General features: G+C 52.1%; 1 protein-coding gene across 2 annotated transcripts in view; it reads left to right on the forward strand.

The window, feature by feature from the left end:
* LOC147666208 (transcription elongation regulator 1-like) overlaps positions 1–26,014 on the forward strand; it is a 377,596-nt gene that overhangs the window by 50,143 nt on the left and 301,439 nt on the right. For both annotated transcript variants that reach the window (XM_086949207.1, XM_086949208.1), the window contains exon 3: positions 5,610–5,699. In XM_086949207.1, the coding sequence (XP_086805333.1) occupies positions 5,610–5,699 (90 nt within the window). The remainder of the gene's footprint in view (positions 1–5,609; positions 5,700–26,014) is intronic.

The following is a 26,014-nucleotide window of genomic DNA, read 5'->3' on the forward strand; positions in this document are numbered from 1 at the left end:
GCTGTTGCTGGACCCTCCCCGACCCTGTTGCTGGAACCTCCCCCACCCTCCCCGACGCTGTTGCTGGACCCTCCCCGACCCTGTTGCTGGAACCTCCCCCACCCTCCCCGACGCTGTTGCTGGACCCTCCCCGACCCTGTTGCTGGAACCTCCCCCACCCTCCCCGACGCTGTTGCTGGACCCTCCCTGACCCTGTTGCTGGAACCTCCCCCACCCTCCCCGACCCTGTTGCTGGACCCTCCCCGACCCGGTTGCTGGACCCTCCCCCACCCTCCCCGACCCTGTTGCTGGACCACCCTCCCCGACCCTGTTGCTGGACCACCCTCCCCGACCCTGTTGCTGGACCACCCTCCCCGACCCTGTTGCTGGACCCCCCCCTCCCCCCACCCTCCCCGACCGTGTTGCTGGACCCCCCCCACCCTCCCCGACCGTGTTGCTGGACCCCCCCCCACCCTCCCCGACCCTGTTGCTGGACCCCCCGCCCGTGTTGCTGGACCCCCCCCTACCCTCCCCGACCGTGTTGCTGGACCCCCCCCCACCCTCCCCGACCGTGTTGCTGGACCCCCCCCCACCCTCTCCGACCGTGTTGCTGGACCCCCCCCCCACCCTCCCCGACCGTGTTGCTGGACCGACCGTGTTGCTGGACCCCCCCCCCACCCTCCCCGACCGTGTTGCTGGACCCCCCCCCCACCCTCCCCGACCGTGTTGCTGGACCCCCCCCACCCTCCCCGACCGTGTTGCTGGACCCCCCCCACCCTCCCCGACCGTGTTGCTGGACCCCCCCCCACCCTCCCCGACCGTGTTGCTGGACCCCCCCACCCTCCCCAACCGTGTTGCTGGACCCCCTCCCCGTCCCTGTTGCTGGACCCCCCCCCCACCCTCCCCGTCCCTGTTGCTGGACCCCCCCCCCACCCTCCCCGTCCCTGTTGCTGGACCCCCCCCCACCCTCCCCGTCCCTGTTGCTGGCCCCCCCCCCACCCTCCCTGTCCCTGTTGCTGGACCCCCCCCCCCACCCTCCCTGTCCCTAGACCTCTCCCTGTCCCTGTTGCTGGACCCCCCCCCACCCTCCCTGTCCCTGTTGCTGGACCCCCCCCCCCCACCCTCCCTGTCCCTGTTGCTGGACACCCCCCCACCCTCCCTGTCCCTGTTGCTGGACCCCCCCCCACCCTCCCTGTCCCTGTTGCTGGACCCCCCCACCCTCCCTGTCCCTGTTGCTGGACACCCCCCCACCCTCCCTGTCGCTGGACACCCCCGAACCCTCCCTGTCCCTGTTGCTGGACACCCCCCCCCCCACCCCCCCTGTCCCTGGTGCTGGACATCCCCCACCCTCCCTGTCCCTGTTGCTGGACACCCCCCCCCCCACCCTCCCTGTCCCTAGGCCCCTCCCTGTCCCTGTTGCTGGACACCCCCCCCACTGTCCCTGTTGCTGGACAGCCCCCCACCCTCCCTGTCCCTGGACACCCCCCCACCCTCCCTGTCCCTGTTGCTGGACAGCCCCCCACCCTCCCTGTCCCTGTTGCTGGACAGCCCCCCACCCTCCCTGTCCCTGTTGCTGGACACCCCCCCCACCCTCCCTGTCCCTGTTGCTGGACACCCCCCCCACCCTCCCTGTACCTGTTGCTGGACACCCCCCCACCCTCCCTGTACCTTTTGCTGGACACCCCCCCACTATCCCTGTCCCTAGACCCCCCCCCCACCCTCCCTCCCCCGTCCGTGTTGCTTTGCACCCCACCCTCCCTCCCCCGTCCGTGTTGCTTTGAACACCACCCTCCCTCCCCCGTCCGTGTTGCTTTGAACCCCACCCTCCCTCCCCGTCTGTGTTGCTTTGAACCCCACCCTCCCTCCCCCGTCCGTGTTGCTTTGAACCCCACCCTCCCTCCCCCGTCCGTGTTGCTTTGAACCCCTCCCTCCCTCCCCCGTCCGTGTTGCTTTGAACCACTCCCTCCCTCCCCCGTCCGTGTTGCTTTGAACCCCACCCTCCCCCGTCCGTGTTGCTTCATCCCCCCACCCTCCCCCGTCCGTGTTGCTTCATCACCCCCACCCTCCCCGTCCGTGTTGCTTCATCCCCCCACCTCCCCGTCCGTGTTGCTTCATCCCCCCCACCCTCCCCGTCCGTGTTGCTTCATCCCCCCCACCCTCCCCGTCCGTGTTGCTTCACCCCCCCTCACCCTCCCCGTCCGTGTTGCTTCATCCCCCCGCCCTCCCCGTCCGTGTTGCTTCATCCCCCCCGCCCTCCCCGTCCGTGTTGCTTCATCCCCCCTGCCCTCCCCGTCCGTGTTGCTTCATCCCCCCCGCCCTCCCCGTCCGTGTTGCTTCATCCCCCCCGCCCTCCCCGTCCGTGTTGCTTCATCCCCCCGCCCTCCCGTCCGTGTTGCTTCATCCCTCCCGCCCTCCCCGTCTGTGTTGCTTTATCCCTCCCGCCCTCCCCGACTGTGTTGCTTTATCCCTCCCGCCCTCCCCCGTCCGTGTTGCTTTATCCCTCCCGCCCTCCCCCGTCCGTGTTGCTTTATCCCTCCCGCCCTCCCCGTCCGTGTTGCTTTATCCCTCCCGCCCTCACCCGTCCGTGTTGCTTTATCCCTCCCGCCCTCCCCCGTCCGTGTTGCTTTATCCCTCCCGCCCTCCCCCGTCCGTGTTGCTTTGATCCCCACCCTCCCTCCCCCGTCCGTGTTGCTTTGATCCCCACCCTCCCTCCCCGTCCGTGTTGCTTTGATCCCCACCCTCCCTCCCCGTCCGTGTTGCTTTGATCCCCACCCTCCCTCCCCGTCCGTGTTGCTTTGATCCCCACCCTCCCTCCCCGTCCGTGTTGCTTTGATCCCCACCCTCCCTCCCCGTCCGTGTTGCTTCATCCCCACCCTCCCTCCCCGTCCGTGTTGCTTCATCCCCACCCTCCCTCCCCGTCCGTGTTGCTTCATCCCCACCCTCCCTCCCCGTCCGTGTTGCTTCATCCCCACCCTCCCTCCCCGTCCGTGTTGCTTCATCCCCACCCTCCCTCCCCGTCCGTGTTGCTTCATCCCCACCCTCCCTCCCCGTCCGTGTTGCTTTATCCCCACCCTCCCTCCCCGTCCGTGTTGCTTTATCCCCACCCTCCCTCCCCGTCCGTGTTGCTTTATCCCCACCCTCCCTCCCCGTCCGTGTTGCTTTATCCCCACCCTCCCTCCCCGTCCGTGTTGCTTTATCCCCACCCTCCCTCCCCGTCCGTGTTGCTTTATCCCCACCCTCCCTCCCCGTCCGTGTTGCTTTATCCCCACCCTCCCTCCCCGTCCGTGTTGCTTTATCCCCACCCTCCCTCCCCGTCCGTGTTGCTTTAACCCCACCCTCCCTCCCCGTCCGTGTTGCTTTGAACCCCACCCTCCCTCCCCGTCCGTGTTGCTTTATCCCCACCCTCCCTCCCCGTCCGTGTTGCTTCATCCCCACCCTCCCTCCCAGTCTGTGTTGCTTCACCCTCCCTCGTCCGTGTTGCTTAAACCCCACCCTCCCTCGTCCATGTTGCTTGACCGCCGCCACTTCACTCTTGATCAACCCACCCTCATCCATGTTGCTGGGCCCACCATCCACCCCCTTATTGTTTGACTCCACCCTCCCACCTTTCCTTCTGTTGTCCATTTTGTAACTTACCCCCGGCTCCTCCCACCCTTCATTGTCCATCATCTTTCCCCAAGCGTATCCATTCCTCCCCCTATTGTAAGTGTAGGCCCTCGGCTCAGTCTCCCTCCTTTTTGTTGCCTCCGGCCTACTCTATGTGCAACCTTCCACCACATAGTAAACAAAAAAGCCCTATAATGCAGCCAGCGCTGACCACATCAGTGTTTTGTTCCCACACCCTTGATGATCTGTTCCCTGACCCACACATCCTTCCTCTGTATTGCTTCCCATCCGGCTAGAAGTAAAAAAAATGCTATGACTCAGCCAGTGCTGGCAGAGTCCAGCACCTATCTTTTTATGTTTATGTTTACGTAATTTGTATTGCGCAACAAATACCATGGGGTGTCTTGGCGCATTAGAACTTCATGGGACAAAAACCAGCAGGTGGGATCATTGATCAAATAGCCAGGTCTTCAGGGATCTGCGGAAAGCTTGGTTGTGATTGAGGGAGATGGAATAAGCCAAGGCCTCACAATCTGAGCCATGTATGGGTTCTATTTTAACAGGATAGGTAGCTTTATGAATGATGGCTAAGCCACCGCCCTTACCCATAGCTCTGTCCAGTCTTGCCACACAATAACCGTCAGGGGTGGCAGCGCAAAAGTCAGGACCAGAGGCCGCATCCCCCCACGATTCCGTGATGAAGAGGATGTCCAGTTCCTGATCAATGATGGACTCCCCGATTTCCAGATAGTGTTTGGGAAGGTAGCGGGCATTGATCAGTGCCATGTGATATGGGGGCCTGGAATCCTGGGTTTTAGTCAAGGGGCTTGTGGTAGCAGGAGGGGAGGGGATTCTAAAATTGCAACCCGGGCAGGTTTCAGGGGCTGAGGTACTATGGGTATGGGTAAGTAGTGGCAGTGTCTTGCAACACGGGTTGATCTTATCGGTATTAAGATCCCTTAGGTGTTTCGAGGAATATCGCAGAGAGGCGCCGGTGAGGTGGATGGTCTCAGGGCCAGGGGGTATGGCCCTAGGCCCGGGACAGGCGCAGACGGGCACAGACGGGCTTGCCTTAGGCGCGCCCGCTGCGCACGTCCGCTGCGCATCCGAGGAGGCATCCGGTTTTTATGCCGGTGGTGGTGAGCAGCTAGACTGCTAACCTCGGCGCTAACTGGAAGTGTAGTTTCACACTTTCTGGTGGGCGATCTATCCCTCCACACTATCTGAATGATCAGTGGTGGACCGAGGAACACGCGTAATACAGCACAAAGTAAGTTTTTCCTTTCAGCCATGCTGCTTGGCAGCCTGGCTGTTATGCAATATGGTTAAGACTTTGACAAAGCCAATAGTTTCTCGTAAGCAAGACCTATTGGCTTCTCCTGTGCTTGTTAAATGTGTGATGTTGATTGAGAGGGGATGAATCTTACAATGTGACTGATTCTTCAGCTCAAAAATGTTTTTTAAGTTTTCTCCTTTGTGTCTAACATTCCAATGACTTTACTCCCTAAAGTGGCATCTTCAAGGCATCCATTGTTCTTACCTTGTTTGAAGTGTAACATTTTTTATTCATAATTGATTTCAACAGAGCTAGATGTTTGGGCTTTGACTATGTGGAGGCCTGATTAGTATTCAACAAGTTTTTCTTTCAAAAAAAGAATCTTGAGTAAATCAAACCATTTTGAAAGGCATCAGAGAAGTAGAAGTAAAAACTTCAAGGCTTTCCTCTGTGATGGATTCTAAATGTCACTCAGTAGTGGTAGTTTTAATGACTAATTAGGTGTGTGTGACTTCTGTGTAATTATCCGAGGGTTTGCAGGACCAATTAATGTGCCAGGCTGCCATGCTAACCACCCGCTGCTTGTCATCTATTAGTGATGGGAAGTTCAGCCTTGGTTTCAGACACATCCTCTTTTTAACTGATATTCTGTAATTTGTAAGTCTGCATTATGTAGCCTTTGTAACATTTGTGAAATTCAATATTCCTAAAGCCATTTTTAATGGTTATATAAATTCCTATTTTAAAGGTGTCTGCTTTTTCAACTTGGGAAAAGGAGCTGCACAAGATAGTTTTTGATCCCCGTTACTTGCTGCTGAATCCTAAAGAAAGAAAACAGGTATGAGAAAGTATCTGGTGTTTTGAATTTGTGGTGTTTGTACATCTTTTGACTCCTTGATGTCATTATTTTAATATTGTAGCACATCTGTGCTATAATCTCCTTTCCCTTTGTGATGTGCAAATATACATTAGACACGTGTGTGTATTTATTTCCTCAAGAAATCTACTCGCTATGGCGAACCAGATGTTATCAGGGCGAGCTATCTTTAGGGACTACTGGCTTGGTCTGGCGAGACTCCAGCTGACAAAACAGGTGTTCTTTTAATTTAGATAGTGAAAGAGTAATAACAATGCTTTTAAATCTTGTTACATTTGCTGTGTGTTCTAAGACAGAGGTCAGATGTCCGCTTATGTCTTCTTACAAATTGCACCTTAATGTATCCTGAGATTGTGTTTACAGAATGCTCTAACTTTGGAGTCAGAGAAAGAAAAGTAAAATGAACTGCCTGACAATCATGCTGTGTGAAATGAAAAGCTATAGAATGTCCGTTTTCTTTTCTAACCCTTTTTAATAGCTTGTAAATTAATTATACAAGTTATTTAAAATATATTTCAATAGTTGGGAGACCACTTTTTTTTCAAAGTCAACCTCTACCAAACAGATTTGCCGAAGACATCTTGGCGACATTCATAAAGCTTCCCAGGGAAAGCGTGCCTCATGTTGCTTAGCATTGGCTTTGTGGTTGTAGCACATGTTTTCTGGCTTTCTATTTGGTGGCTTTATTTGTTTTAGGCTGTCCTGGGTGTTTTCTTCACTCCAATGGAGCAAAGTCTTTTCACGCCATCTCCCATTGTTGTATACTTGCACGAGTGCTTCTTTCTATAAACAGGCCTGTAAATCTTGTAATCTTGTTTTAATTCTGAAGTGTGATGAAATCAAATATTAAAATAGAATTGAAACAAACTTTACTGGATGATGTGCAGATAAATATTTGATAACCCTATTTCCTCATTATCATTTTTGCTCTATTTAGTTTTATCTGATGAGACCTCTAGCAGGAGAATCTGAAAGAGACACGTTAGTGATAGATTCCTTACCTTAGAATATCCCCAGGCGTCAGACTGGATCCGGAAACTTTTGCGTAGCAATACCCCTGCGCGCCGGTAGGCGTCGTCTGCGGCTCCGCGTCCGTCGTCGGCGTCGTGAGCGCCGGGATGACGTCGTCGGAGTACTTAGACGGCGCCCATGCGCGCTGACGTCAGTTCTTCTTTTTTCCGCGCCAGCTAGCGCAGATCGGAAGAAGCTCTACCCCCAGTCACTTTTTGACTGAAAAATTTTGATCCTTTTTGATCTTCTCTTAGTCGACTGTCTCGACTATCGGTGCCAGGGATGCCCGGGTTCAAGCCTTGTTCGAAGTGCGGCCGACTCATGTCGGTCACGGACCCCCATCGCCGGTGCCTGAAGTGCTTAGGCCTCGACCACGACGATCGAACCTGCGCCGACTGCCGGGCCCTGACGTCAAAGGCTAGGCGGGAGCGGTCCCGCAAGCGTCTCGAGCTGAGGCACTCGGCCCCGCGCCACTCCAGGTCCCGGTCCCGGTCCCACGGGAGGTCGAGGGACAGGTCGCGAGGTCGGAGTCATCGACGTTCTGGAAGTGGACACCGATCGTCTGGTTCCAAGTCCTCAGGTAAGAGGCATGAGAGGTCGGAGCGACACCATCGGTCCTCCGACCCGCCCCGACGCTCGCTCAATGCGGCCGGGGACTCGGGCGACACCGCCCACGCGGCTCCGCGGGAGTCGCAAGCGTCGCCGCCTGCCCCACACCTTCGGGTCCCTGGGCACGGCGCGTCGCAGGAGGAGGTCGAGAGGTACCTCATGGCCATGAGGGCCCTCCCTCCTCAGTCGGTTCCCGTGGCGCCTTCGGGCCGATCGGCTCCGTCTGGAGGTCCTTCCGGGTCGGGCGCTTCGGCCCCGACGACGTCGGGTGCTTCGGCCCCGGCGCCGCTGGCGACTTCGGTCCCGGCGCCGCGCGACCTCGCTGGATCCGGCTCCGGATCTGGGACCTCGCCGGTCGACCTTACGACCTCGCCGGCGCCGTCCCTTCAGGTGTCGTCCCCGGCAGCGGATGTGGTTGCCGACCCCAATGTTTCCTACGGTCCTACTCAGGAGTCGGAGGGGCGCCGCTGGGCGCCGATTCCGTCGGCCTTTGGAGACTTCTATCTCCACGAGGAGGCCCTGGCTGTTAATCCTGGTCTCCAGGAGCCAGGTGACGAGGAGCAATGGGAGGGGTCCGAGGACCCTCTGGCACGTGATTGCCAGTCACATCAGGACTGGACATATGAGCTTGGGGAGGCCAGTGGTATTGACACCTCGCCAGACACTGGATTTACGTCGCCCCCGACTGTGGCTTCGGAGGCGGGTTCTGCTTACAGCGTAGTGTTGACGAAGGCAGCTAAGGCCTTAAACCTTCAGCTCCCCGTCGCGGCCGTGAGGACTAATCTCCTCACTGAGGTCCTCAAACAGCAGTCCGGCTCCGCGGAGCCCCTCCTGCCGTTCAATGAGGATTTGTGTGACGTTCTTCTGGGCACTTGGTCCAAGCCCGCCACAGGCCCCCCTGTGGACAGGAACGTGGCCAGACGCTACCGCCCGGCACCGGGCGACCCATGCTTTTTGTCCACCCATCCCACCCCCGAGAGCCTGGTCATCCAGGCCTCTAACTCCCAAACCGCATTCCCGTCGGCCCCGCCCGACAGGGAATCCAAGAGATATGAGCAGTTCGGGAAGAAGGTCTTCTCGTCTGTGAGCCTAGGGCTACGGTCTGTAAACACCAACTGTCTCTTGGGCCGCTACACCCACACTCTGTGGGACACGGTTGCGGAGGTGCTGCCACAATGCCCTGAGGAGGTCAGGGCTAAACTCAGCCAAACCCTTGCGGACGGCCGAGATGCGGCACGCTTTTCTATCCGGTGTGGGCTGGATACCACGGACTCACTGGGCAGGGCGATGGCAACGACGGTGGCGGTTCGACGCCACGCCTGGTTGAGGTCCGCCAACTTCTCGGCCGATGTCCAGGCCACCCTCCTGGACATGCCGTTTGATGGCCGTCGCCTCTTCGGCGACAAGGCAGACCATGCGCTGGAACGTTTCAAGGACTCCAGGGCCACGGCCAAGTCCTTGGGCCTTCCGGCCCCACGCCAGCAATCGGGTGCCTTTCGCTCCTTTCGTGGCCACGGAAGGGGCGCCCCACCACGGACCGTCAGCCACGCGCCGCAGAATGTTCAGCAACGCGGTGGCGGACGTGGGAACCGCCGTGGCGGTGGTCGGGGCCAGCGGCGAGGCCAGTCCACACCTCCCTCAGCAGCCCCCGCCTCAAAACCTTCCTAGTCAGAGTTTTCAGGCCCATGTGACGCCTGTGGGAGGCAGGGTTCGCCATCACCTCTCCCACTGGCATACAGTCACTTCGGACAGGTGGGTGCTGCAAATTGTCCGAAGGGGTTTCTCCCTCCCCTTCGAGTCTTCCCCTCCATCCATGCCACCTCAATACCACCGTGTGTCGGGGGATCACTTGCAACTTCTGCAAGAGGAGGTTTCGGCCCTCTTGGCCAAGAGGGCCATCGAGCGCGTTCCTGGGCCAGAAGTAGGACGTGGTTGTTACTCCCACTACTTTCTGGTACCCAAGAAGGGCAAAGGGGGCCTACGCCCTATCTTGGATCTGCGGAACGTCAACGGCTTCCTCCGGACGGAGAAGTTCAAGATGCTCACTTTGGCTCAGGTCCTGGCTGCCCTGGACCCGGGAGACTGGATGGTAGCGTTGGACTTGCAGGACGCCTATTTCCACATCCCCGTCCTGCCGGCCCACCGGCGTTACCTACGGTTCATGGTAGGCCAAGAGCACTTTCAGTTTACCGTGCTCCCCTTCGGCCTTGCCAGTGCCCCACGGGTGTTCACGAAGGTGATGGCGGTGGTCGCAGCCCATCTGCGCAGGCAGGGGATATCAGTCTTCCCCTACCTCGACGACTGGTTGTTGAAGGCGGGCTCGCCCCAGACAGTCGTCAGCCACCTCCAGACTACGGCCGACCTCCTGCACTTGCTGGGGTTCTCCATCAATGTGCCGAAGTCACACCTGTGTCCCTCTCAAAAGCTCCTCTTCATCGGAGCGGTTCTCGACTCGGCGCAGTTTCGGGTTTACCCACCCGAACAGCGGGTTCGGGATATTCAGGCTCTGATTCCTATCTTCAGGCCGTTATCCCGGGTCTCGGTCAGGTTGACGCTGCGGCTTCTGGGGCTGATGGCCTTCTGCATCCTTCTGGTGCGTCACGCCAGGTGGCGGATGCGGGCTCTGCAGTGGGACCTGAAGTTTCAGTGGGCCCAGCATCAGGGCAACCTGTCCGATCATGTCCTGATCTCAGAGGGCACTGCAAAGCAACTGCAGTGGTGGCTCACGGACCGCGACTGGGTCAGTGGCAGACCCCTCTCCCTACCCCAGCCGGAACACGTAGTTGTGACGGACGCGTCCCTCAAGGGCTGGGGAGGCCACATGGGAGAGGCGGAGATCAGAGGCCTCTGGTCTCCGGCGGAGTCCCGGCTCCACATCAACCTTCTGGAGCTGCGGGCGATTCGTCTTGCACTGAAGGCATTCCTCCCCTCTATCAGGGGGAGCGTAGTGCAAGTGTTCACCGACAACACCACCGCCATGTGGTACTGCAACAAACAGGGCGGTGTGGGGTCGTGGACCCTCTGCCAGGAGGCTCTGCGCCTCTGGCAGTGGCTGGAACATCAGGGCGTGACCCTGGTGGTTCAACACCTGGCAGGCTCTCTGAATGCCAGGGCGGACGAACTCAGCCGCCGGTGCATGATGGATCACGAATGGCGTCTGAACTCGGTCGTGGCGCAAGGTCTCTTTCGGCAGTGGGGAGAGCCTTGGTTAGATCTATTCGCCACAGAAGAGAACGCGCAATGTCATCAGTTCTGCGCGTTGGAATTTCCAAGGCGGCACTTGCTCGGAGACGCTTTTCGTCGCGAGTGGAGCTGCGGTCTGTTGTACGCCTTTCCGCCTATACCACTTCTGCCCAGAGTGCTGAAGAAGATCAGGCGCGATCGGGCCCAGGTCATCCTTGTGGCTCCGGACTGGGCACGAAGATACTGGTATCCCGAGCTACTCAGCATGTCAGTCGATCCCCCGATTCGTCTGCCTCTTCGGGAGGACCTTCTGTCGCAGCAGCAGGGGACGGTCCTGCACCCGAACCTGTCCAGTCTCCACCTACAAGCTTGGAGATTGAGCGGCGGCAGTTGAGGCCATTTGACTTGCCTCCCGAAGTCTGTGATATCATTCTGGCAGCCAGGCGTCCCTCCACAAAGTCGGTATACGCCTGCCGGTGGAACAGATTTGTGGCATGGTGCACAGCAAAGGATCCTCTCTCGGCACCCCTTTCGGAAGTGCTGCTCTTTCTTCTTTCCCTTGCCCAGCAGGGCTCTGCTCTGGGCACTCTTAAAGGGTACCTTTCTGCTCTATCAGCCTTCTTGAGGCTACCAGATCAGCCTTCTTTATTCAAGTCCCCTATTGTAAGTAGATTTCTGAAGGGCATCACGCACATGTTCCCTCCTGTTCCCTTCGTGATGCCCCAGTGGGACTTGAATCTTGTTCTTACTTATCTGATGTGTGCTCCCTTTGAGCCACTGCATAACTATCCTCTTCGTCTCCTTACTCTAAAGACTGCCTTCCTGGTTGCCATCACCTCTGCCAGGAGAGTCAGTGAGCTCCAGGCTCTTTCTTCTTCTCCACCTTTCCTGTCTATTCATCCTGACAAGGTGGTGTTACGTACACGACCTTCCTTTCTGCCCAAGGTTGTTACGGCCTTCCACATCGGGCAGTCCATTACCTTGCCCACTTTCTTTCCGCCTCCGCATCCCTCGAAGGAGGAAGAGAGGCTCCACCGTCTGGATCCAAAACGTGCGCTCTCCTACTACCTAGATCGCACACGCCAATTCCGGGTGGATGACCAACTCTTTGTTGGTTACGTGGGCGCAAAGAAGGGTAAGGCTGTGCACAAGAGGACCATCTCTCGGTGGATCATCTTGTGTATCCAAGCATGTTACTCCATGGCGAGGAAGGAGCCCCCGGCTGGATTGCGGGCTCACTCCACTCGGGCCACGGCAACGACAACTGCCCTGGGCCGCGGTGTCCCCCTGCAGGACATTTGCCAGGCAGCTACGTGGGCCTCGCTGCACACGTTCGCAAGACACTACTGCCTGGACAGTCAAGTCCGGAGGGATGGCTTCTTTGGCCGTTCCGTCCTCCAGGACTTTCTGGTGTGATATTGGTTCGCAGACCCACCACCGGGGTTGGTATTGCTGGGGTATCTATTCTAAGGTAAGGAATCTATCACTAACGTGTCTCTTTCAGATGCACAAGTTACTACTTGTGTAACGATATATCTGTAAGAGACATTAGTTAGTGATAGATTCCTTACCGACCCACCCATCCTCCCCGTTCTGCGAACCGATATCTAGGGTTAAGGTCATCCCCTTTCAGGGCCCTAGTTTCATGGCACCAGTGTTGGTTCTATCATGGCTCTGCGTATCTGGCGCGGAAAAGCTGTGTGTCAGAACTGACGTCAGCGCGCATGGGCGCCGTCTAAGTACTCCGACGACGTCATCCCGGCGCTCACGACGCCGACGACGGACGCGGAGCCGCAGACGACGCCTACCGGCGCGCAGGGGTATTGCTACGCAAAAGTTTCCGGATCCAGTCTGACGCCTGGGGATATTCTAAGGTAAGGAATCTATCACTAACTAATGTCTCTTACAGATATATCGTTACACAAGTAGTAACTTGTGCTTCCTTACCTTTGAATTATCCCCAGGATCCGGAAACTTTTCTACAGCAGTACCTCTGCGCATCAGTAGAGGGCGTTGAGTGACTCTGTAACGTTCACCAGATGTGACTTTCAAGAGACCATATAAGCCCTCCCCTCAGGCGATGACGTCAGTTTCTTCCTTTTCGCGTGGACCCGGATAGGTGTACCTCTGGCCAATATTGGCCTACCTCGTCGTTGGTGACAAAACAGTGTGCTGCTCTCTGGATATCTTTGCGGTACTGTGAACGAAGATGTCTACCCCTACACCCTCATCCTATTTGCATGTGGTGTCTGGGCGCGCACATTGACTCCGAACGGTACAGCTCATGTCTTCAGGGATGGTCTTATGCATTTGCATGAGCGCCCCTTGACATAGGTAGCAGCACGGTGGTCGAGGGCCCCTTCTCAGTCACGCTCCCCTTCTCCCTCCAAGGACCAATTGAGGGCCAGCCCCCGAAGTCCTTCCTCTTCGCTGTTTGGTAAGTCACGCTGTAGGCGGCTGGTGTCACAGCCTTCCCAGACTTTACTGCATACGCGAAGTGTCCGACACCCCTCCAGTGTCAGAGCGAGAATCTGTCCTGCAACTTCCAGTGTTTACGCACTGAGGTGACTCTTGCTCATATGATGAAATACTATCTCTCCTTCATGCCATTTTTGGTTCTCAGCCTCCCTCTGGTGTGCGTCTCGGCCCCAAGGAGGTCGGTGAGGCCTTGACTAACTCCAAACCGGTGGGACCTCCCTTAATGTCAGTTAGGCCTACGGAATCCATGATCGACCCCTTATTGGCTCCAGTGCACAGCCCTATGGGTTCCTACCTGAGATGCCAGTGTTGGATCCGCCGGCGCCGCCTTCTGTGTCGACGGCACCAATCGCCCCTACTTTGCCTCTCCACCCTGACGCCGAGGTGTCTTCTCTTCGACGTCTAGATCATCAGCGGTGGAACAGTTCTTTTTGGACTACCTTCCTCTGCTTTCAGGAGAGCCTCTTGCTACTTTTCCTTGGAACATTGGTATTTTGGTGATGACATAAATGAAATTCCTCAGCCTCCTCCTAGGTTTCATTGATGTCGTACCTTGGTGAAGCTAGCAAACTTGATTCTTCCTCATCCTCTAGCCTATTTTCTCCTCCTAGCCGGTTGCTGCACCGTGTTCTCTTGCTTTCTACCAAAGTTCTGACAGGGGTATTTTAATGGTGTTTTGCAGATGCACTGTTGCCTTGTTCTACTGGGTACTTAGTCTGTATGCTTTACAGGTATTCCTCCATAGGTTTCTGACACCATAGTACCTGTTAGAGGGGGGCTCCACATGCCATGCTTTGGTGCACTGGTACAAGTCGGAAGATGGTGAACAGGGTTCCTCCTTGACACCCCTCCCCCGCCCTTGAGTGTTTCTCCACACTAGCCAATGTTTTTTGTTTTTCCCTCCGCTCTATTTGTTTCCCTTCTTTCCTAGCAGACACAAGGGAAGGGGCATGGTTCTTAGCTTAGGGTGCATTGTCTGGGTTTTGACCTAGGTGGTGTCCTTTCTTTCTCTCTTCAGGCGTTCGCACTCCTTGTCAATAAAGCAAGCAGAAAAAACTTCTTACCAAGATATATATTTAATCGGCGGAATCTCTCACCATCTTAAAAAGGCTCGCTAAGAGTCCTAGACCTAGAGGAGCCCGGACACAAATACGTCTGTATATGCAATCAATAAACATAAACTTGTTTAAATATTATTTTTTCTAGTTTTTTTTTGTTATTTAGAAAAGAATGTCTTCTAATATTTGTTCATAGAGATATACATTGTTGATTCTAACAAATTAACAATACTGTGGAAAGGAGAAAATATAAATACCTCTGGCCACACACACCTCACATACGCTCATTCATACACCATTCATTATTCACTAAAGCAAACATTAAATGTAACAAGCATCAGAAGACCAAGATATGTCTTATACCCAAATGGATCTAAAGAAGCAGACATCTTTTTCTTTGGCACAGCAATAATATCTTATGAAGAATACATACTCTCCCCAATCAGCCTATTAATACATTCCAAAAAATAATAGAATTAATAGATCCTCTTTTCTTCTCTTCTACGATTGCGTCGACACGCGTTTCGGTGAAGACCCGAGAATCCTGGTCGCACCTTCCTCAGGGCACCAAAAGCATATGTGGGTCAGAGGGTCTTAGGAAAAAACAGTATTTCCATAATGGAGGTTACAACGCTAGTTAATTCGATTAAAAGAGGAGGTTTCAGTGCAACCTCATCCAAGACATGGCGAGATATCCTTAAATGAAAAATGTAGATATTTTCCTGATCTAAAGGAGGGTGGCTCAGACTGAGTATATGAAAGCTTAAATGGTCTAGAATACAAACTGAACTGAATCCTGCTCACCTGATTGAGGTAGCCTGAGGGCTCCAGATCGATTTGTTGATGACTTGCCTTGCTTCAAAAGAGAACGACTTCTAGATCGTATCAAACCTTAAATAGAAGCTGATCTGATATATATGCTGTGAGAAAGTGGCTCTATATATACTGGACCAGAATAAGGTACAATGTGAATAAGAGTACACAAACCCCAGAGGTATAACCGAGGTTAAAGCCAGGTGTGACCTTACTCTCTAAAGTGGTAGCTTGGTCGAGTAGTAAGGCAGTACCAGAGGACAGTGTAAAGCATTTGTTGTACACACTCAGTCAGCAAACCTTTTCACACACTCAAAGACTGAACTCAAGGCCAATTCTTTTTATATCACAGATATAGTGGTTTTATTTTTAGAACTAACAGGTATCAAAATATACTGTTCTCAATATGAGGTCTTTGATGAGTACTTTGCAGAAAGGCAATAAACTTTGTAAACACAATAGGTACAGTGGGTGCTGTAGGTAACACAATTCTAAAGACACTTTAGCATTGAGCTCAATGGGTTTCCCTCATATAAGTAGAGTTGATTACTTTGTAGATTACTTTGGTAGTTCCAGGCCTGGATCCTAGATTCAGTCCTGGGGTCTAAGCTGAAAACAATTTAGTAAAAACTTTTTGGTTATTGCAGTGATTTTTCAGGAATATAAAGCTATTTTAAAAGTTCCCCCTTAGAAACTTTTCAATGAAAATCGGGCAATGTTCTCCAATGGGAGAAAATTCAGGTTGCAGGTAAAGTACGATCTCGTTGCTTTTGTAATCCAGTACTGGGCTCATAGGTCCAGCACTGGGGTCTCAACTTAAATCTGGTAGGTAATTACGTTTCAGTATTTCGTATAATTTTTAAGGAATATTTCTAGTTTTCCAAAGTAGACAGAAGAAATTTCATAGAAAAGCAGACAATGGATTCCTATGGAAAAAATACATGTTACTAGTAAACCCGGTAAGGATTACTTTTGCGGTTCAGTACTGGGCTGCAAGGTACAGTACTGGCTTCTCTCCTGATCACAGGGGAGTACTTCGGAATTCTGAATATTTTATATGAATATTTTAAGTTTCTAAAACTTCACACTTAGAAGATTTTTCGAGTCAAACCAGTCAATGTTATCCAATGGCAGGTAAGTGAGTTACGGGGGACGCGCAACACAACTGACCAGGTCTTGGAGGAGTGCCTTGACCTTCACTTTGGAGCCTGCCGATACTCCTGTGCCGAAAGAGGGGGAAATCGTCGCCCATTGCCTGCGGTGGGAGAGCTGGGGGATTACTGCTTCTACTGACCACCGGTGCCTTGAACCACCCGTGGACCGCGCGCTACCTGCCTACAACATCCAGCAGGCAGTGCGGTCTCGCGTGAGCTGCTGGCCGAAAAGCAACGCCCCCTGGGACCTTTAAAATCCTCACAGGACCAACGCGCAGCGGGACGCGCAACACAACTGACCAGATCTTGGAGGAGTGCCTTGACCTTCACTTTCTAGCCTGCCGATACTCCTGTGCCAAAAGAGGGGGAAATCGTCGCCCATTGCCTGCGGAGGGAGAGCTGGGGGATTACTGCTGATACTGACCACCTGTGCCTTGAACCACCCACGGACCGCGCGCTGCCTGCCTACAACATCCAGCAGGCAGCGCTGTCTCGTGAGCTGCTGGCTGAAAAGCAACGCCCCCTGGGACCTTTAAAATCCTCACAGGACCAACGCGCAGCGGGACGCGCGCGGGCTCGCCCGGGACAAAGGCGGGGCCATCTGCAGCCATCCGAGGCCGGGCTGTAAGACTCTGATATTTGGACTCCGCTTTTAATATTTTCCATATCCCTGCTATTTCCCATGGCATCAAACCGTAAGAATGTACTGAGAGTGGGACAGGGAGTAGCGGGTACAATGGATGCTTTTTTGATCAGAGCCGAATCGGTCTTGCAACGGGAGATAGCCTTGACGGAGAAGACTGTCGCTAGGTATAGCTGAGGCGCAGAAGAGGTCCTCATTGGGCACAATTAGTAATGCTAAATCACCTGAAATTAACCTCTATCCTGTAGCCCTTATTAACAAGCAGGTTATTGATTAAGGGTTTGGAAATGGACCTGAAGTGGATATATCTGTTGTGGCTACAAATGAAGTCAATTCTAGTGGACAGCCCCCCAGAAGTTTCTCCCAATACATCATGTTTGTCCAATACCCCATGTTTGTCCAATACCCCAAGGATCTCTGTGGTTACTTCCCCCGAGGAAGATATATCTAAATCGAGCCCAGCACTGGGCGAGAGACTTAGCTCACATAGGCTAGCCACATCAAATAAGGGACAAGATCCGGGCCCGACAAAAAATATGGTAATCCCTACAGTTAAGAATAAAAAGAACAGTAAGGAAGTCGGGGGAGCTAGACCAAAGGCGGGTAATACACAAGCGATGGGTAGGCATGTGGTCTTAACAAAGAACATTAGCACACAAACAGACAGTGGGAGCACTTCTTGGGACATATGAGATGGTTTGGGAAATTAGAAACCACACTGAAGGACTCCCTAGAAGCAATGTTAAAGGAGAAAGTGGAGGGCCTCGAGACACACTTGATAGCTAGCTTAACACAGTTCTCCGCTAGAATAGAACACTTGTGTGTAAAACAAGGGAATGCAGAACAAACTACTAGCAGGAGAGAGAGTAATTGCCCACCTCAATCCATCCCTACAGGAAGGGAAGTAGAGGACTTGGCGGCAGCTATAAACCCCCCCCACCCCCCCCCCCCCCCCAAAAGGCCTGCCTGACTGAGGGTAGAAAGGACTCCAGACACATTAGAGTATGTGCTGATTCCGGAGGAATAGCTAGATCGACAGCCCAGGGAAGCCCGAGTAAACCATCTGGTATGACACAAGTATTTAGTCCAAAAGGAACTGATTTGATGCCAAATACTGATGTTCTACACTTACCCCCGGCATCTTCACCATATGTAACAGTTCTTACAGGGGTACCCTCTTTAAAAAGGGATCAACAAGAATCTTGGCAAAACCTCCGCAATAAGGTTGCTGACTGGCTGGTAAAATTTAAGCGGTTTCATCCGGGCGTTACCCATGACATTCTGATGGTCCGCAGGGTAGGGTGGCTGGGGTCTTCACCAAAAGATATAAAAGGAGATTGCGTGGTTATCAATTTTATGCGCCCCCAACAAGCTAGGAGGGCCCTGCAATGTATGGAAGATCCCGAGGGCCGAAACACGCTCATTAGTGCACTCCCCCTGGGTTACTTCTACAAGCCAAAGCATGATGGGATCCTAAGACAGCAGTCTCTTACTGTCACCCTGGAGAATAGATTTTTTACCAACCTAGAGGAGGTAGACTGACTACCTAATCCTAGTTTAAACATTATTCCCCGGGAAAACGACATAGAGTCCGAGGGGGGGCCATTTGGATGAAACTTCTACCAGTAAACAAGTGCCAAATACACTAGGACAGTGCGCCAAGGACTCTGGTGATGGTTCATTACATCTATCCTGTGACAGCAGTACTGAGATAGAAGTAAATAGCATTAGTAAAGTCCCTAAAGTAAGGACCGGGGATGTATTCACCGCAGTAGGGGGTACAGATGATCAAGTTAGTCAAGTGATTCCACCTTAAATATCTCCTCATGGTAGCCCGGTTGTAAAACTTATGTCCTGGAGTATTGTAGGCAGTGGTAGAAGTGGGCGGGGACGGAAGGGCACGGCGTGCCCCTACTTCTAGAAAATATTTCAGTCCGTTCTGATTGAGGTCGATTATCTCCTTTCGAATGACAATGCACCTGGGAGATGCCTTTCTAGGAAGCCCTTGGGCCAGCGGGGAGTGTGGTTAAAGGGTGGCAGAGCCCTGAAGCTACACTGTGCTTTGTTCTGTGCTTCTAAAGCAGTGACAGATACAGAGATATCTTAAGTGCACGGAGAGTTTACACATCAGTGGAGACTTTACACATCAGCAGGGAGTTTACAGTGAAATGGCAAAGTCAGCCTTTCCACCATTAGCAGAGCCCTGGGGGTTTCCTTGTAAAATAAAACTACTCTGGTACAATATCCAAAGTTACCTGTTTAAGAACAGCTGGCTCCGAGAATGCTGCCGCCCTGACAAGGCACATTTGCGATGAATGCATTGAGTCACTGATCTGCTGACTGCCAACTAAATAACTGAGTGAAACATAAGTAAACAAGGTGGTACTTCCAGGAGCCTATGGGCAGCTCAGTAGGGCTGCGCCCTATTCTCTGGTCAGCTCAGTAGGGCTGCGCGCTATTCTCTGGCCTATGGGCAGCTCAGTAGGGCTGCGCGCTATTCTCTGGTCTATGGGCAGCTCAGTAGGGCTGCGCGCTATTCTCTGGTCTATGGGCAGCTCAGTAGGGCTGCGCGCTATTCTCTGGTCTATGGGCAGCTCAGTAGGGCTGCGCGCTATTCTCTGGTCTATGGGCAGCTCAGTAGGGCTGCGCGCTATTCTCTGGATATGGACAGCTCAGTAGGGCTGCGCGCTATTCTCTGGTCTATGGGCAGCTCAGTAGGGCTGCGCGCTATTCTCTGGTCTACGTGCAATTATATCAGACACACAGTATGCAAGCCCGAAATCCTAATCTTCCAAAGAATCCCCACATATAACATCCTCGCTACAGTGAGGCAGAATAAATATTGTGAATGGGAACAGACGGCTTTTAGGCTGCACAGCACTTGGGAACATGTGCTTCAGATGCGGGACAGGAGAGGCGATGGGACAAGAGAAGTGATGGGGCAGGGGAAGAGAAGGGGCAGGAGCGGTGAAGGGGCAGTGGAAGTGAAGGGGCAGGAGCGGTGATAAGGAATGGGCAGGAGCGGTACCGGCAAGAGCAGTGAACTAATAGGGGCAGTGAACGGATAAGAGCAGTGAACGGGGCAGGAGAAGTGATGGGACAGGAGAAGTGATGGGGTAGGAAATGTGACAAGGCAGGAAAAGTGACGGGCCAGGAGCAGTGACAGAGTAGGAGAGGCAACATGAAAAAGAGATGACTGGGCAGGAGAGGTAACTGGGCAGGAGAGGTAACTGGGCAGGAGAGGTAACTGGGCAGGAGAGGTAACTGGGCAGGAGAGGTAACTGGGCAGGAGAGGTAACTGGGCAGGAGAGGTAACTGGGCAGGAGAGGTAACTGGGCAGGAGAGGTAACTGGGCAGGAGAGGTAACTGGGCAGGAGAGGTAACTGGGCAGGAGAGGTAACTGGGCAGGAGAGGTAACTGGGCAGGAGAGGTAACTGGGCAGGAGAGGTGGCCGGGCAGGAGAAGTGGCCGAGCAGGAGAAGTGGCCGAGCAGGAGAGATGACAGGGCAGGAGCGGTGAACGGGTCAGGAGCGGTGAACGGGTCAGGAGCGGTGAACGGGTCAGGAGCGGTGAACGGGTCAGGAGCGGTGAACGGGTCAGGAGCGGTGAACGGGTCGGGAGCGGTGAACGGGTCGGGAGCGGTGAACGGGGCGGGAGCGGTGAACGGGGCGGGAGCGGTGAACGGGGCGGGAGCGGTGAACGGGGCGGGAGCGGTGAACGGGGCGGGAGCAGTGAACGGGGCGGGAGCAGTGAACGGGGCGGGAGCAGTGAACGGGGCGGGAGCAGTGAACGGGGCGGGAGCAGTGAACGGGGCGGGAGCAGTGAACGGGGCGGGAGCAGTGAACGTTGGTGATCAATGTACCTGCTGGAGAGAGATGGGAGCATGTTTTGTCTAGTGGCTGTTTTACTCATCTAAGGTAGCGCAATGGGGTAATATGCCTGCTGCAAAGAACATGTACCATGCATATCAAAGAGCAATATGTTATGTGCATAGTTCTGTGGGTAATGCTTTGTGTTCACTTCCCGAATGAAAGGACTCTTAAATACATATGGCCTGGCAGTTTGGGCTGGACTGTTTCCATTGGGCGCAGCATCAAGACTGATTTGCATATGGCTGGGTCCATTTCCATTTTCCATTTCATTTATATAGCGCATAACTCACCCGAAGGTCTCAGAGCGCTTGCAGAAGAAACTCCTATCAGATAACTATGCAGGCAGAGGCTGGTCTAAAAAAGCCATGTTTTTAACTGTCTGCGGAATTTCAGGTAGTCTGGTTCCGTCCTTATCTGGAGGGGCAGGGAGTTCCATGCTACAGGAGCTGTTTTACTTAAGGCTGTGTCATCGTTTCTGGCGGTACGTACCCTGGGGACATTTAGGAGAAACTTGGTGGAAGATCTTATGTTCTCACCGGGTGGTAGACCTTAAGTTTTTGTTCTAGATATGCAGGGCCATGTCCATTGATGGATTTGTGGACGAGGCCGCATAATTTGAATTTAATATGTTTTTGTATTGGGAGCCAGTGCAAGGTTTTTAAGCAGGGTGATGAGGGGGTGCGGGAAGGAAGGTCAAGCACCAATCTAGCTGCGGTGTTTTGTAGGACCTGTAGGCGGGCAAGCAAGGTGGTATTTGATGAAGCCAGGAGTGCGTTCCCGTAGTCAATTCTACTAACAATAAGTCCCTGAACTAGAGGCATACGAGCTGAGAGGGGGAGCCCCTAAAATATTTTTCTCAGACTACGCATGAGGCCATAGCTGGTGCCTACTACTTTGCTAATATGTTCGGACATGGACAGTTTATTGTCGATTGTTACCCCGAGATTCCTCACTGAGGATTTGGGAGTGGGGCATGGGCGAGGGAGACAGGCCACCAGTCATCGGACCAAATTTTATCTGCCTTTCCAAACAGCAGAACCTCCGTCTTTACTGTGTTTATCATTTAAAAGTATCTGGTCATCCAGTCATGAATATCTACCATGCAATTTTTAAATCTCAATTTGGTGACATCCGGGTTCTGATTGATGGTGATCAGTATTTGAGTGTCATCCACGTAGGACATGGTCCCAAAGCCGTGTGCTCGAATGACCATAGCAAGAGGGGACACATACAAGTTAAAGAGCGTAGGGCTCAATATGGATCCCTGTGGGACGCCCTTATCGTTATCATAGAAGTTGGAGGAGTGGGCACCGACTTGGACCTTGGACCGTCTGTTTGTCAGATAACTTTTTATCCAGCATAGTGCGGAGCCTTCGACACCAACCTCAGCAATGCGTTCTAAAAGAATGTGATGCGAGATGGTGTCGAAGGCCGCAGACAGGTCAAGCAAGACCAGTATGGCTGACTGGTTAGAGTCTAGTGTCAATCTTATGTTGTCCACAACTTCAAGAAGGGCAGTCTCGGTGCTGTGGAACGCCCTGAAGCCTGATTGTGAAGGGTCCAGGAGCTTGTTTATCTCCAGATGTGATTTAAGGTGTTTATTTATTGAGGATTCCATAATCTTACCAAATAGGGGAAGGAGTGAGATTGCCCAATAATTAGGGATTGATTTAGGATCGGCATAAGGTTTTTTTAAGATTGGTCTAATAACTGCTTCCTTCCAATGTAGTGGAAAAGAAGAGTGAAGTAGGGACTGATTTAGCGTTTTTGTTAAAGCCGGGATCAGAGCAGGAGCAAATTTTGATAGAATTTGAGGAGAGGCCAGGTCTCCAGGGGCCCCAGACTTCATTTGGAGTAGGATTGTCTCAACCTGTGTTTCAGTGAATGAAGGAAATTCCCCTAGTGTGGAAATAGAATTGTTGGGGTCTCTGCAATTGCTGGTGGACGAGACTATTGTCTGACCGGTGGAAGCTGACTGAGGAAAACGTTTATGAATTTCGTTAATTTTATCGTGGAAATATACTGCCACAGCATCTACCCATTCTTTAGATTCGTCAAGTGGCTGCTGGCTGGCAGGGGGGTTGGTGAAATCTTTCACTATGTTATATAACTCTCTCTGTGAGTTAGATGCCAGAGATATCCTATTACCAAGATATGCCTTCTTCGCCTCAGCGATTCCTTTCATGTATTGTCTGTGGGCGATTTTATATTGAACCCTGTCATTTGAATCTTTAGTTTTCCGCCATTTCCTTTCAGCTACTCTGACTGCATGTTTAGTTCGGTCCAGATCTGGCATAAACCAAGATGAATTTTTCTTAGGAGGTTTTGATACTCGGGCTGGGGCACTGCGATCTAATGCCAAGACTATTGCAGATTCCAGTTCTTTGGCAGCTATGTTAGGATCAGTCTTGTCGGTAATGACTGGAGGTGAAAAATGCTCAGCAAAAGAATCTGAGGTAATTTTGTTCCATGGTCTACTCAGTTTAACTTGGGTAGTTTTCCGGGGTTCGAACTGAGGGCACACGATGTTGCATTTAATAACATAATGGTCGGTCCACAGGACTGGGTCAATCTGTCTAATTTTAACTTTGGGGGAATATGTGCATATAAGGTCTAATGCATGTCCCACTATGTGAGTTGGGCCTGTCGGGAGTATATTTAGTTGTAGAGTATCAAGGTTTGTAGTCAAGTCAGCAGTATGGGGGTCAAGAGTTTGGTCCAGATGATAATTTATGTCTCCTAATAGAAGAAAATTATCTGTAGCTATAGCATAAGGTGCAATAGCTTCGACAAGCTTCTCCACATAATGAGTTTTGGCGCTTGGGGGTCTGTAAATGAGGGCCACTTTCCATGACTCTTGGTTACCTATAACCAAGGAGACAATACACATTTCACCCTAAACTGGGTCCAAACTGGAATGGCATGGTGAGCAAAAAAACTATGGATTTAGGCCTAGATCTCTGTACTGAGGTGAATGTGTGACATTGTTCTGCATTCTGTCCATCAATAGTTCTTTTTGCATTTGTCACCCCGAGTGGGACAGGTATGCTCAGACATGAGTCCCGTGCTCTCCATGCTACTGGAATCAAGCTATCCTGGCTGATGAGGGCTGAAAGCCTGAAAGCGGTCTAGGATGCTTGTTTCTAGTCCAGGGAGGACCTGGTCTGGCAGTTCAGGATCAAAACTGATTTGCATATGGCTGCCTCCAACTTTGGACTGTAAATGAGGGCCACTTTCCATGACTCTTGGTTACCTATAACCAAGGAGACAATACACATTTCACCCCAAACTGCCTTCAAACTGGAATGGCATGGTGAGCAAAATAACAATGGATTTAGGCCCAGATCTCTGTACTGGGGTGAATGTATGACATTGTTCTGCATTCTGTCCACCAGTTGTTCTTTTTGCTATAATATGAGTGAGCAGCTAGTTGGCTGACATGAATATGAGGGAGCCTTTGTGGGTTTCCGTGAGTCTAGATTCTCCTGAAGAGTCCCTACAAGACAAAAAATAATCATGGATTTCTGAACAATGAGAGTAAAAGCATTAGGGTAACATGTTGTTCCTGCTTACATTTCACACACTTTACATAAACCTGTATTCCCTATGAGTGTTTGCTTTTCCTGAATTAAACCTCAAATAAACATGTTTATCCATTGTTTTAATTAAATAACGTTATAAGCTGTAACTGGTCAGTGAAATGCTAAAAGTGCAAAAAATTGGTATGTTTTGCTATTTCTAGCCACACCCCTGACTCCGCCCACTGATTCAATTTTCGGTTATTCCCGCCCCCTGATTCTCCACCCACAGTTCCCCTACTTTTTCTTTCCCACTTCGACCACTGGTTGTAGGTTTAACCAGGAATCTCCGGGATACTTTTTGGTGCACCTACACTGATGATTATGATGTAATTCTCCTGCAGGAGACCTGGGCCTTAGAGATCCCACACAGGCTTGGTTATAAAACTTTTTACCGCAAAGCTATCCCTTCAATTAGAGGAAGAGCGTCTGGGGGCTTAGTGATTTGGATAAGAATAACTTTGGAAATTGAAGTTACTCCCCTCTCCATTCCATCTCAAGATCTTCTGGGCGTTAAAATGGTGACAAAAGATAAAGAAACTGTATTCTTAATAAATGTATACAACAGGCCAAATCCCCTAAACAAGGAATCCAAGGTGATAGAGCAATTGGACTCTTACCTTGATACACTAGGACTTAACTCACAAGTGATTATAGGCGGGGATTTTAACTACAAATTTGAGCCAGTACTGGCCCTTGATAATATATTTGATGAACAGGACAGGGCAAATGACATCCCTGCTCTAGATAGTACTGGGACAGTCAAAAGAACTGTAGCAGCAATTCAGATTCTACAGCTAACCGTGGAACATGACTTAAGGGCATGTAATGGCTGTTTCCAGTCAGATAGCCCAGCAGCACCAACATTCAGCAAAGGTAACTCAAGTCGCATATAGACTTCATATTGATCTCCCTAAGTCTATGGTTTCTAATTACTGATTTTAAAGTAGACTTTAGGACAGAGAGTGATCACCTACCACTCCAATTATGTTTAGATTCCCAGCCTTTTATAACCAAACCAACTGTTGATGCTGCAGTAAATAGCACTGACTGCGAACCCCAGGTAACAAATAACAGACGCGCCCTAAAATGGCCCTATATTTTGGCCAAGGAAGCAACGATGGTAAATATTTATAACACCTTTTCAGACATCGTTGCATCCTGCCAGAATCCCCCATTAGGCTCCCAAGGTGTACTAGATATGCACTTTCATTTGATAGATGCTTTACCACCCCTTCTGAGTAAAATCTACGATAAGGACAAATACTCACAGTAGCCACCCTGGACTAGGTAATCCCTGGTATAATAAAGAATGCCGCTCAGCTAAGGCTCACCTAATTCAGGCAGTTAAATCCAAGAACTCGCAGGATATAAGAGATAGCAGACATGTGTATAACAAAATTCTAACACAGACGAAAAAAACGTGGGATGAGGCTATCTGGGAGGATCTTCTAACCGCAGCCAAAAAGAGAGAGCATTGCACCTTTTGGAGCTTAATAACAAAGGGGAATGAGACCGGTGGATCAGCTAAGGACCTCTATTTAGATGAAAAAACATGGTGCGACCACTTCTCCAAACTATATTCACAAAATGAAGTGGGTTCGTGCATAGGTGAACAAGTGGTCGATTCAGCCTCTAGTATAGCTTCTCTACATTTTAGTTTAGAGGAGACCACCCAGGCACTAAAGGCTATTAAAACCGGTAAAGCCCCAGGACCTGATAAGATCCCTGGTGATCTATTAATACACAATATGGAAGTCTGGGGGCCTTACATTAACTTTTTATGCAATTCCATAGTGGCAGGCACACCAATCCCCGAGACTTGGAAAGGGGCAGAAATTGTAACAATTTTTAAAAAAGGGGATCGTCATGACCCA

Source organism: Lissotriton vulgaris, unplaced genomic scaffold, assembly GCF_964263255.1.
Source record: "Lissotriton vulgaris unplaced genomic scaffold, aLisVul1.2 SCAFFOLD_650, whole genome shotgun sequence".
Taxonomy (NCBI): domain Eukaryota; kingdom Metazoa; phylum Chordata; class Amphibia; order Caudata; family Salamandridae; genus Lissotriton; species Lissotriton vulgaris.